This window comes from Caretta caretta, chromosome 6 (genome assembly GCF_965140235.1).
Source record: "Caretta caretta isolate rCarCar2 chromosome 6, rCarCar1.hap1, whole genome shotgun sequence".
NCBI classification, from domain to species: Eukaryota; Metazoa; Chordata; order Testudines; family Cheloniidae; genus Caretta; species Caretta caretta.
This window is the reverse complement of record NC_134211.1, coordinates 125,940,642-125,954,414: the sequence shown is the minus strand read 5'-3', so window position 1 is coordinate 125,954,414 and position 13,773 is coordinate 125,940,642. Positions and strand designations below refer to the sequence as shown.

Sequence of the window (13,773 nt, the reverse complement as noted above, 5' to 3'; positions counted from 1 at the left end):
TGTGAAGTTCCCTTTCTTCCCTAATGCCGCACAGTGCTCTGCCTTGTATTGTCTAGGTCAGCACATTTTTACACAGATTTAAATTTGGGCCAGTGTAAGAGGGATGGGAGGAACAGAAATCGAAAGACAAGTAGCCAGATTTAAATACTGAGTCAGTGAGCGTTCATCTATACCTGAGGGTCACATACACAAGCTCAGATGGCACCCCATGGTTTCAACTCTCCGTCCCTGGTGGAGTTTAAACGTTTAATTCTGGCACGAGAGGAGTGAAACCAATACAACAGCAAGAAACTGAACTGTGTTCCCTTACAAGGAAGGGAGTCACAAGGAGGCCAGGGTCATGTCCAAAACCTCCCTTTTTCCCCCCCCCACACATCCCATCAATGTGACATAGGTCCCGTGGATAGTCGCTTTCAGACTATAGATGTAAACGAGGGCACTTTACCTCATCACAGTCATTGGAAGCTATGTGTGAACTCCGGGCTGCTTCATTGTGAGGCTCAATGACAGTCACCTCGGCAAATTCTTCCACGGATTCCCGAAACTCCGGCAGGGACCGCCTACCATAGCGTTTCCCACCCTTGACGTATTTGGGCTGGGCTTCTGGTGAAGAATCTACTGAATTAAAACAAAACACAGAAATGAAGACAGAGCATTGGCAGCATCATTCCTGAAGAAGAGGTCAGCCTTTAGTCCCAGCAAGATGCATCATCATACGATTGTAAAGAACAAGCTAGTCCTTCACACTTGTGGCAATTCAAAGAGCAGCTCCTCTGGTAATTATATTGTCCACAGTACTGAGCCTAGGACATCTCTAGGTGGTGCCCATTCCCATGAATATTTGCACATGCGCTAGAAGGTCTCCAAAGCAGGTCTTGCTTTGCAGCCCTAATTCTGCAGGCAGATTTTCTCAGCATCTTGGAGAGTGGTTTTGAGACCGCGGTTTTTGTAGGGGGTTCTCTCACCTGGAGAGCAGAGACAACTAAAACCAAACCAAACACTCCCCAGAGAGGCAAATGCAAAACAGTAATTTAGAAAAAGACCCCAAATAAGCATTGCAAAAAGCAAAGAGCCCTAGAGGTGCCAACATATGCCAGCTATGCAGTAGGTACTTAAGATTGCAGCTTTTGTTCCAGGCCACACATTACAGTACATTTATCAACCCACACAGACTGGGAGCAGTCTGAAAAGTAGGCTGCAAGGCTATACCTATTGAATCACTGGGGATGGGCCTGTCCACACCTAAAGGCCCCTCCCCTTAGACTAAGGAGAGGAGCCACCGGACCCAGGCGTTAAGTGATTACAGGGGACAACTAATGAAACAAACAGGGACAGGCATGAGGATCACAGGTCCAAAATCTAGGATCCAGAGGAGGACACTGAGCAGAATATCCCAGACAGCGCCCACTTCTCTCAAAGGCATCCAGGGAGCCAGTGGACATGGCCTAGAGCAACTCTGCCTGGAGACTTGATTTCAGGAGGGATTGGAAATAGGCCCCACAGTCACAGAGCACGCCATGCCCCCTCCAGCTTCCTCCTCCTGGTATGGTTAATGTCCATCTTGGTCAGCACCAGGAGGAGGCTGACATGGAGATCTCGCGACTTAGTGGGGTTATGGATGGGGTGTGTGTAAATAAGGAGATACAGGGAAAAGTGCAGTCAGAACTTAAGGAAGAGTTTCTGGAGGAGCCGGAAAAGGGGCTGAAACCTGGTGCACTCGATGTAAATGTGCTCCAGGGTTTCCCTCTCTTTGCAGAAAGAGCAGGTGTCAGGGGAGATGGTGAACTGCTCCAGGTACGCGCCCATGCTCATGGCTCTGTGATGGAGCAGCCAACTAATATTCCAGTTGAGTCTCAAGAATGGCTCCGGTAGAACAAAATGGCCAGGAGATCTAAAAGACTCCGTACTCGATAACAATGTAACGTTGGGTTTTGTGCCACCTCCTCCAAGCAGTTCCCATTCCTCCACCATATCAAACATCACCAGCTAGTTACCAGTAACAGTCTTAATACGCCACCAGACAGAACTGGCTGTACTCTGAAAAGTGATACTACAAAATGGCATCACCTTGAGGTCTATGTTTACTGTCCCTCACCGACTTCCAGACCAAATTCGCTCAGTTTGGAAGTAAAGATCGGTTTCACCGTCAGCCTTTCAAACTCAGCCTGGGATGTGAAAGTCATGACGAGCTGTTTCCTTCTTGCCCATCACCAGTAATGAAGATTACTGCATGCCTAATTATGTACTCTGTTACACATGCACTATGCCATGGTCTTCAGAGTCCCACCCCCAGAGACCTGTGCAACCCTCCCTTTGCTTTCAATGGATGCGGTACTTTTAATTGAAAAGTCTGAAAGCAACCCCGCAAGTGGGAGACAACGAGCACTTGAGGAATGGGCTTTCCCCAGAAGGCACTGATGTTTTGATTGGAATACGCAACCGATCTTAGCTACATGACAAGCAGGGTGCACATCACATCTTGCATGGGGCATTAAAGAGCTAATGTCAACTGCAACCCCTTTTAGTTGTTTGTAATTGGGGCGGGGGTGGGGAGGAGTCATCTCTTAGCTCTTCTCACGTCCAAAATTTCAAGCCTCCCTAATAGGAACCTTCTATACTTGGCAGTGAATTTCCCAGCACCGCTTACATAAAGTGATCAAAATTGAAAAGAGGGGAAGTTGTGCTATTTTTAGCATTACTCATTCAATGTCCGGAATTTGATCAAATTAAATAGAGAATCAAATTAACCAGGGATTCAATTAAGGGAATGCTTCGTTTTGCTATGTTTGTTAACTTTCGTATTTAAAAGTCCCACCAGGCTTTTTAGCCACTTGTAATGCACCGAGGCAGTGGTGAAGGCAATAGCTTTTTAAAATGGTATTTGAAGGGAGCTCTGGTACAAAATAAATACAAGACTGCAACAGCAATAAAGACCGGAAAAGCCATTCAACCATTGAACAAATACATAGGGCTCTAAGAAAGTTATAGGGGCTTTATAACCCCCTCTCCCCCGTGTCATCTTGGATATTATTCCTTTAGATATGGATGCCATCTTCAAGCTTGTTAGAGGGAAAATATTCTGCAACTTAGCTATGCAATGAATTATAAAATACACAGGACAGGGAACGCTTTGATTTTCCCAGACTTACACGCCATCCATATATATTGCAGCTCTAGGGAACAAAATCTGTGCGCACGTTTGAACAAGATTTGCTGCAGCTGGGAGCTCACACATGAAAGTTGTGTGATGAAGGGCGCAGAGAGACTGATTAAGAGCCCAGAGAACAAAAGCAAACCTTATCACTGCTATTAAAGCTGGACTAACACCGAGCAATCTCTACCCCACAGCTTTCTCTGAAATGCTCTCTCTGAAATGCTAACATTTCTGGCTGCTTACTAGCCCATTTATTTTCTCCTGCCCTACTCCACAGCCCCCACCAAAAATGCTCTTGCCATGGTGCAGTCTTATTTCTCAAAGGCAGAAACACACCTTTGGGAAGGCCTGTATCTAGAAAGGTTTCAGGGAAGGTGAGAAATAGCTTGGTAACAATGCAGCTATTGCTAGATCTACTCCCCGACTCCTTAAATCCCAGCAGAATCCAGTTTCGTAAGGCTGGAAACCTCTAGTAGCATTGTGTGCTTCACAGCTATTGTAACAAAAATTATTTTAAAATAGCTTCTGTGTAGAGGTGCGAGCATGTTTTAAGCTGCGCTTGCATTCTGAAAGCAGTCTGACAGGCACACCAAGAACCAGAGCATAGGGGAGACAACATAGAAATTGTTACTAGCATCTGTTTTGGTTTTTCTAAATGCTCTTGCACAAGCCCTGTTAGCAAACAAAAGGCTTTTGAAGACACAGGAGAACTACCTCTGAAAACAGATCTTGACACTGGTGCTGTTTGTGAAAAGGACAGTGAGACTGTGCTTGGAATGGAAAGGCCTGACTTTCTAACATGGATTATGCCTAAACCCAGCTGGCCAATGAGTCTAAGTGAAATGGACATTTCCATCTCCAGACTGCAAGGGAAAATGATGTTCCACAAACTTTACTTAAGGGCAGGGACAGACCAATGCGTCTTTCTATCCCAATTCCTTATCCCTAAGCAGTAAGGAATGAGTGAGAGATGATATGCCATGATCTGTGCACCTTAGCTGCATTGCTGGGCAACACACTGCTCAGAACAAAGCCGCATTGTTGTGAGGCGATTTCGTAATACCCCCCATTCCTTCCTTGCATTTAATTATCCTGAAGTGGAATTGTCTCAGCCAATCAAAACCCAGGGAATGCTGGAGAAGTACTGACCCATAACTGTACATTTCTCATTTATAGGATTCCTGGCACTCCAATTGTCTTAGGCTTCTGATTTGCATAATCACTGGTGCACCGTTATTTCTACACCGTACAGTGCTCCTCTAAATCCCTGAATTCAGTCTGGCTACTACCCTCTGAACACCACATCTATGTACCTACAAACATGTCCACTACATTTCCCCCCTCCGCCTAACCCCATATAGTATGCAATTAAGAGTCCCTCTTAGGGTACATCTACACTGCAAAGTGGCAGCCTGCAGCAGCAGGTCTCAGCGCCCAGGGCTACTGACTCAGCCCCCAGGGCTTGTGCTACAGCACTAAAAAAGGCCGCGTAGACACTGCGGCTTGGCCTCTGAAGGCCACCAACCTCCCGAAGCTGCAGAGCTCAAACTCCAGCCGAAGCCACAACATCTGCCCAGCTGTTCTGAGCACCATATAGGTATCTTTCGTGGTGGAGTGGGCACAGTCTACCTCAAAGTGAGAGGAAGAGGTGCATGCAGAAGGGAAATGGAGGGGTTAGAGGAGACCAAGGTTAAACTGGGTGGGATCAGAAGCTGAGGTGGCCATGTTTGTTGTGGCTATCCACAGACAGATGGGCAGTCCGATCTTAGCATGAAGGCGAGAGAACACTTCAATAATAAAAAAAAACAAAAACAGACTCAACATGAAGGTGCTTCATGGTTAGGAAGTACTAAAAGTCACTGTGGTTCCAGAGTACAGTTATTTAGCCAAGAAGAGAGTTCTCCTGCAAACAGGAAGCTTCCCCAGCTACTGTGAAAGTCCTCAAGGAACACTGTGAAAGTCCTCAAGTTTCACCCCATCCCCCAAGGCATTATTTCTCAGAAGAGGGCATAAAAAGCAGGTCTACAAACAAACAACTATGCAGTTGCCCTACTCCACAGCCAACTGTTCGTCATTTCAAAATTATGAGCATTCAAATTATAGCAGCTGGAGTGGGAGCTATTTTTAGTATAGCAATATTTATGTAATTCAAAGTGAGGAAAATTTTCCGTATACTTTTGCTGGCAAAATGCTGAAGAAAGTGACTATCACATCCAGAGCAAAGCATTGTTTTGGCGCTGTTTTTTAACTGAGTTAACGCATGTTCCTTAGTTCCAGCTTACGTTATGAAGGCCACTACCGCCAGGACAGACTTCTTGGGCCCATGTTGTGTGTAGCACACAATAAAATAGCACAGAAACTTTAAAATCAATGTGATATGCTCATGAAGGTACACATGAGGTTGTGCTTGATGCAGACATAAAGGAGCTGTTAGGTAAAGGAATACTAGATGGTATTTAGGTGCTGGTATTAAAAGAAGTTTGTTAGCACGATGTGGACTCTTCTGTGTTTTTGGAAAGACCGATCATATTAAAAGATCTTCCTGACCTCTGGTATTCCAGGGTGTGAACAGTGACACAGGTCAAGTCATTGCTTTCCACGGAACCTCCGCCTATCATCTTGCCAAGAAGATGCTGAATGAAGACCAAATGAAGGTTGGTGGGGGATGCACTGACTTTCAATGAGATTTAGGTGCCGACCGCACTTTAGAAAAATCTTACCTAGTGCCTAACCTTCTACCCCTAGCTTGCAATTAATTATAGGATAAAACTTGACAGGCAGACTGATCTTTATGGTAGCACATGCCTAGATTAAGTCCAGAAGGGACCATTATGATAATCTAGTCAGCCCTGCAGTATAATGCAGGCAGGCATCACTGTGTGGCATCTTTAGCCTCTAGCCCAGCAGCTTGGGATTGAAATAACATATAGTTTAAAGTGAGACATCCACTGTTGACGTAAGAACTACAAGTGATGGAGAATCCACCACATCTCCTGATTATCTGTTTCAGTGAGTAAAGGCCTCCATAGTTCAAGCGTCAATCTTTATTTTCTACCTCCTGGAACCAAACAGAGTACTTCAAAACTATACTTTAGTCTCAGACCCTTGGAGTACAGAGAAGGGATGAGATCGAATCAGTCCTTCCAACCCTTGTGGCAAATTTTCCCCTATTATTAAGCACAGTCTTCGCTTTCCTAGCCCAAGCATCAAAAGCCAGCTACCACACAAAAGGAGTTTAAAAGGAGGGATGCCACTACCCTGAAAGCCAGTCATTTCAAGAGGAAATTAATTTCTTTGCTGCTTAAGATTCTTTAAAAAGAGACCAAATACTCCTAGTCATTGCAAACAAAGTCAGACAGCCTACCACCGTGCAAATCACATTAGAGAGATAGAATCTAGTAAATCCTAATCCCCAGAGATACCAGGCATCGTCTAAACTCCTCTTAGGCCCTATTTCACACTTCAGTCTTAGCAATGTGCAGCCACAAAACAGCAAGCTACTGAGGCCTGCTGAAGCCGTTTGTCTGGCAGAGCAGAGGTTGCTGGTGTTTTAAAGAAACATGGCCCTTTTTCTAGGAGGCGTGAGGTCCCTCCTATAAACGAATCATCGCCTGTTTGAAGGTCCCAGTAGTAAAAGCGGATTGCATGGGCACTTTCAGGCCCAGATGGATGGCGCCCCACTGTGGAAAGTTTCCCATGTGAATCAGCTTGCAGAACTGGGGCGCAAGCAAAGCCAGGGAACAGGAACAGACCAAACAAGTCCAGCAGAGAGAGTCCCACGATGACTAGGAACATTCTCAGTGCTTGCAAATTATTCCCAATATGCCTTTTGGGGGGCAGCATTAGGTGATCAGTTCTGTTCTCTCCAATGTGTGTGTGTCATGAGCGAATGCAGCAGCCAACTGCGTGTGAGTACTGCAGTAAGCGGCTCTTTAATTTTAGGGCATTCTTTTAATCTTTAACTCCATCCTGATAATCCACTCCTAACCAGGCTTCTAAAAACACAAAACCCTACTTCTTATTTGCTGCTACAGAAAAAAGCCTGATTAATTTTACACACACGTGACTGATTTTATATATATATATATATATATATATATATATATATATATATATATATATATATATATATATTTTTTAAATCTGCTTTATTATCCATGAACCATTTCCCCTCCAATTCTATATGGAGAAACAGGTGCATTCTGCTTGGTTAAACATGAAACAATGAGTGACTCCATGTTAACTGACAAGCACTGAAATTATTAGGGATCTGTGCTCAAATGGCTCATTGCAGGACGGGAGCCAAGTCTGAACACCCAGGGCAAAGACAGGTTTAAGAGGCCAAATGTATACGAAGCACAGTTACTGGTTTTCTGCCAGAGATTTATTTTCTCACACACACACCCCCCCACTCTTTTGAGGTGGCTGAAATTTCTCAACAACAATCGCTTGCTCCATGGCGGCCCGTGGGTTGACAGAGAGTGGCCACTGGAGGCCAGACACCAAGGATCCTTTAACTCTCCACTCTCTGCCTTTTTCTCTCTCTCTTCAACAGCCAACATCATCCTCCTGCTTTCTAGCAGGAGTTAATACAGCACTTCTTCAGGCCAGAGCGTTGGACAAGCAGCCACTTCCAAGCCAGGTGGGAATTCTGGATGGCAACTGTTGCACTTAGTCTGAGATGCTGATGCTCCAGTACAGAAGCCAGCTGGGTCTTTCCTGGCAACATCAACTGCTACTCCCAGGGGTTAAATACAGACTGCAAACAGGACAGGGAGCACTCCCCGAATCAGCCTCAGAGGAAGGGGAAGTATGGGGAGCCCCCCCTCTACTTTCAACAGAGCAGGGGGAGCTGCTTACTTGGATCTCTGGCTACCCCCAGCCTTTACATCTGCTTAATAATGGAACAGAGTAGGTCTCTTTCCTGAGAGATGTGCTTCCAGCCGATTCACAATCCAGCGTCCTTTCAGGAACGCCGCCATGCCCGAGAGGAAAAACCCCCAAAGTGCACATTTCACCAGACCTGCTGCTGTGAAGCAGAAGAGCTGCGACCTCCCCCTCTAAGCCATCCACTGGCCAAGTCCCCAGCCAGCTCCCTCTGCAGGAAGTGCTTATGCAGCAAGTGGCCATTCTTGTTCCTTTCTTTTCCGACATTGCAGTCTGGCTTGTCCCCTTTGAACGCATCGTTACCCAGGAGAGAGCTCTGATCCAGCGCCGTCGCTTCTCTGAAGTCAGCAGGAACCCAGGACGTGATGTGTCCCGTAAGGCAGAACCCACCGAAGGGAGAATGGCTGCATCTGAACGAAAGCAACTGACGAGACATTCAGGCACATCAGAACGAAGCCCATGGAGTTTCGTTATGTGAGATTCCTGCTGGATCAAAGGAAGCTCGCTGGCATGGCAGGAGCCCATTAGAGAACAGCCTTCTCATCCTCGGCTGTACGCATGCAGGGCACGCTTCAAGGCAGAAGCCCCCTGCTGCCACTCCTGCCATCTGCCCCTTCCCAGTGAAACACACACAGCCCTGCAGCATCACTAATTCCATTATTCCAGCAAGCACACAGGCCGTCTTACTACCTGCCTTTCCTGGGGAAACTCAACCCCCTCCGCTACCGCCAGCAGTCTCCGAATCAGCAAACTCACCCACAGGCTTCAACCCAAGTGTCCAGACCAAGTGCTCCCTCTGTTACTCAAGATCAACACGTTTAGCTTCCTTGACCCCGCGCTTTTCTCCAAGAGAAAAACCTGCACAAAATCCTGTCCAAAATGCTGGGAGCGCTCCCCAAATATCTCTTCCTCACCCCCTTGGTTATCTTCTAGCAGAAATCAATAGCCAGGAAGCGAACATGGGTCACGGCAACAGGCTGGATTCTTCTGGCCTCCCTACTTCTCACATTTGTTTCAGCATCATGCAGGTTTCTCAAGGAAAATACCGAGATGGGCTGACTGGCTCCTTTGCTGCCTGCCAAACTGAAAGCTCAGTGTGAGCACACAAGCGTTCCCACACCCACAAGCTTGATTCCTCCTCTGCCCGCAACAGCTGTCGCAATAGGCTATGCTTTATGCGTCAACTGGAGTGAATCATTCCTTCCTGAGCAGAGACCAGCTTCGAGTTCGAGACTGAAGTTCCCTGAAGCCCATTTCTGAACCAATCCCGCACCCCAATTTGAAATACGCCCTGATGTAGAGCAGTGTTAGCTTACCAGGCGTACGGACAGAGGCTTTCACAAAAGAACAAGTGCAGCACACACATATGGAAGAATCACGGCCTGAAAAAACCTATGAATTTTTTTTTTTATATCTCATTATTTCTGGGGGCTTGATGGGTGATTTTTGAAAGCTTGGGGCAGACGGTGCTCAAATTATGACACTTGATGAAAATTTGAAACCAACAGCATATACTAGATGAGAGAGGAGTTTTGCTCTAAATTTTAAGAAAAAGTGAACACCTCTACATTTTGCCAGCTTGTCAAAATGCATTAAATATACATTCCTTCCAGGCCTATAGGACTCCCTAGCTGACACATGATATTCAAAATCTAGATGACAAATAATTACTCTAATTACGTTGTGTCAATTTCAATGGAATACACAGGCCCAGAGAGTTAAAGGTGTTAACGTGACTCTGTCACTGTACTACAAGTAAGTGTGGTTCAGGGTTTCCAGTACAGAGACCTCGGCCTGCTTAGTACCATGGCAGATGCACTAGAAAATCCATGCCGAAGTTTGGGAGTTTATTGATCAAGTTACACAAGGAAAAAAGATATTCTGGAATTGGGAGTGAGTGTTTATGCATAATGATCATAATCAGAATTCCTTTTTCAGGGGGAGGATGTCTGTTGCATTTTGTCATGCACCCCTTTTTGCTGGGGAAGAAAGAACTGAGCTGCAGAATTAACCCTGAATTATAAAGGAGTCAGTTTCCCCGCCTTTGACAAGATCAACACAAGAAGGAGAAGAGACAGGATAGTAAAAGTGTGGGGTGAGGTGGGCAGGGGGGAATACAGCTTTTGTTGATGTTCTCAGCATAGAAGGCAGCTAGTTTGGACTGGCAGGTCGACTGAGACAGCTGTTCCTCTGAACTCTGGGATATGACCTAGCCTCTCCTTTATGGGTCTCTCTCATGCTGGGCAGAGCAGGACGAACTCTCTCATCTTGTTGTGTTCTGGCCGTGTGGTACAGCTGGTTTTGGGATCAGGTGAAAAGCCAAGAGAAGTAGAACAGGAGGAAGATAATGGAAAGCAACACACGAGAGGGTGGTAAACAGCAGGCTCTTGCATGTATCAGGGTGAGTCCTCACTGGAGCAGCAGCGAAGATCAGGCATCCCCACTGGTGCCCGGAGGTCTGACTGTCTCAGTGATATGATGGTCCTCGAGGCTCACAAAGAAGAGTCCCTGGAGCGAAGTGAACGCTGGCCGGCCCTTCCCACACCTCCAGGAATCCCTCAGCCAGTTCCCCACCCCCTACCCTTTTTAAGGGCCACAAAAAAGGGTGATAGGCAGAACAGCCTATCCTCTCATTATCCGGCTCACCAGTCAGACCTGATTTCCAACACTCCAATTTTAGTCCACAGATTTCCAGTCCCACTCTTCTTGTTCACCAGACATGGTCTCACCAGTCCTTGAGTTGCATCAGTAGGCCTTTTTGTTTGGGCTTACCGAGTGGTCTGTCTCCTTTAGGTACCTTTCCCCACCAACATTTGTTAGAGGCGACTGGAATGTTTTATAAGCTTCCCTTTATCTTCCCACAGGTGACCTCACAAGTGGGGTAGCCTTCCCAGGCCCAAGTTACCCTCTTCTATTGGGGTTCCATGGCAGGGCGTTCATATTCCAACTGCTTCGGTTTGGTTATCGTTTTCACTGGGATAACCCAAAATTCAGCCCTTCCTATAATCATTATTTTGAAAAAATAAGTCCCTGAGCATCTTCACTGGATGATTCACTACTGAACACAGAGCACCAAATTAGTCTTGGTTCATCGGCATGCACAGGGCATGGTCTGCGGTGCTCTGCATGCCAGCTCCATGCCGATGAGCTGGAAGGGAATTAAACAAATAACCTCGTCCCCTTACAAGAGACCAGCTATCCTCCCAGCCCCCCGGCTCACAGAGGGGACTGATTGATTTGCATCATGAAATTATGTGAACCATACAGCTTGTTGGTGCAGTTTCAAGATCTGCCACCTTTGGCAGCATCCCTTTAAACAATTTCAGGAGCTCAGAGAGTGACATGAAAACCAGTCAGCTTCTAGACCAATGTTTCAAGGGAAAAGTTACAATTTTTGTTGCGTGGTGCCTTGCTATCAGGCATGGGATTATCCACATTCACTGTACAAATACATCTGCCAAGAACAGTTTTCCACTCAGTTCTTTGGAAGGTTTTGTTTTTTGGGGGGTGTGTGGAGGGGTTTGTTTGTCTGACAAAACCACACAATTCTCTACAGAGGTACAAAATTTCACTTTACTATCGATCCCTCTAGATAAGAGAGGGCGATCAGAAATTTAAGATCTAGGAGAAGAATCCAGCATTTTTACTGGACTTAAAGTTATCCCTTTGTTAAGCCATCTCTTATTTCCTGGATTTCATGCTGTCCTCTGCTCAGAAGCACAGAAGGGAAAGGATTACATGATTTACATACAGATGTGACATAACAAAGGGAGATGCTAACCACAGATTCTAAAGGCCCAATTTTCAGTTGTTCAGCACCAGAACTCCAGCTGAAGTCAAGGGGGAGCTGCAGGTGGTCAGCACCTCTGAAAAAAAATCACCATTTAGATCTTCCTCTATGATAGACAGAGCTGGGAGAGCTCCCCAGATTATGTTTAGCATTCTACAGATTGCACGCCTAATCCTAGAAAGGTCTGGACATTGACAATAGTAAGTTCTTCTGAGCCACACAACTTTCTGGGGAAGGATGTTATTTTCTGGGGAGGATGAAGAACGCATAAATCTAGCACTAGTCCATAATCCATTTCCTACTTAGCCAAGAGCTTGAAATGACAGGTTGAAACAAAGAAAGGAGAAACAGGAGAGGAATGGTTAACAGACCCAAAGGCAGTGAGAGGCCTGAAGCATTACATCTCTGTCTTGTCAGCCCCAATGAGCTTCATTCGTGAGGGCTTTTACTTAGCTTGTCCAGAAATCTTTGTGCCAAATGACTGACCTGGAGCTTGGGTGAGAAAAACAGAGATGATTCAAACAAACACTTCCCTCACAGAAAGGAATTCTCCCAAGTCACCCTTAGAACTGGGTAGAAGAGAACTCTTTTTTAAAAAACTGGAATATATTCTTTGCATTTCCTGCTGTTGTCATGCTTGTATCTTGGACAGCTGTTGCAGTAAATAGGATTCTTTTTCCTGTAGCATGCTCAGCATTTCTTTTGCTCTATGCGAGATTTCAGGGCATACTGGACCTTCAGCTATGTTTCAATGCAATATTTTTGGAACTCATAGTTCCTGGAAAAGCAGTCCAGTTGTTTTCCCTCAGGAAGACCAATTATTTTGATGGCTTTAAGTCCAATTTGTTTCCCTAATATCTTCAGTTTGGCATGTTATTTGCTTTAATGAAGGCTACAGAGAGACTTCAGCTCTCAAGTCCCTTCTTAAATGTCTGTCAGCACTCTGTCCCACTAACTTGGCCTCTGTGTCAATAAATTGGTCATCTAGGGGCCTGAGTTGTCAAACTTAGTAACCAGAGATGCAGTAGCAGCCTGGACACCTCATGTTTGCTTCGGTTTCAGACAGAATTCCCTTGAGAGTCGCTGGGCCCCAGCACCCTCCCAGCTGCACAGCTCCCAAAGATGGCTGCTCTGGATTTCTCCTGCTGCATTTCAGCCTTTAGAAGCGCTATCCTGGCCTGTCTCATTGTTGAGGTTGTGCATTATCCCTTACAAAAGCTCCGCAAACAAGCTTAACCTGAAATGGGCAGATGTTTAGTTTACTAGGGAACTAATACCCCCTTACACAGGGATACACGTCTTCTCTCACAGCCTGCTGGTTCTTCACCAGAGGGTCCAAACTTCCCAGCTAACCAAGTGGGATCCCGGATTTTCTCATCTTCTATTGCCAGTTACCATTTTCCACCTCATCTCCCTCCCACCTGCCACTAGACTGGGGCACTAACTTTAGGGTAAAGGAGGAATAAGTCTTCACCGGGCCTGTGATGCTGCTCTTGAGCCAGCCACTAGGAGTTAAGAGTGCATAGTCCATTCCAGGACGGAAACGGCCTCCTGCACCACAGCCGAGGAAGCAAGTCACCCAGGAGCTGTCTGTTGGACCCAGGTCTTCTGTGTCACAACGAACTTGTAGGAACTGAATCTCAGGGAAAGAAAGTGCCCAGAGGTGTGGGTGTGCAAGTCCGATTGAACAAGTCACTGTGCCGAGGCAACGCTCAGAAACTAACAGGGTTCCCCACACATTTTTTTACGCCTTTCACAAGCTGCTGTAAAACGCAAGGGATTCAAACTATTGCGTTAACGAACGGCTCCCACTAGAACGTAGCGAGTATGGACCGCTGCCCCGGCAAGCTGATTGTTATACTCAGAGCTCGTGCCTCTGTAGCGATAAGCGAAGCCTTCCTTCAAACTAAGAGCACACGAACGGAAAGCTAGTCATATTTCT

The 13,773-nt window shown here is 46.1% G+C and overlaps 1 protein-coding gene across 9 annotated transcripts in view; it reads right to left on the bottom strand.

Annotated features, from left to right (window-relative positions):
* NIN (ninein) overlaps positions 1 to 13,773 on the bottom strand; it is a 110,010-nt gene that overhangs the window by 69,817 nt on the left and 26,420 nt on the right. For 5 of the 9 annotated variants that reach the window (XM_075130012.1, XM_075130011.1, XM_075130017.1 and 2 more), the window contains exon 5: positions 446 to 618. In XM_075130012.1, coding sequence (XP_074986113.1) covers positions 446 to 618 — 173 coding nt within the window. The remainder of the gene's footprint in view (positions 1 to 445; positions 619 to 13,773) is intronic. The other 4 variants (XM_048852678.2, XM_075130018.1, XM_075130014.1 and 1 more) reach the window with 1 other exon arrangement.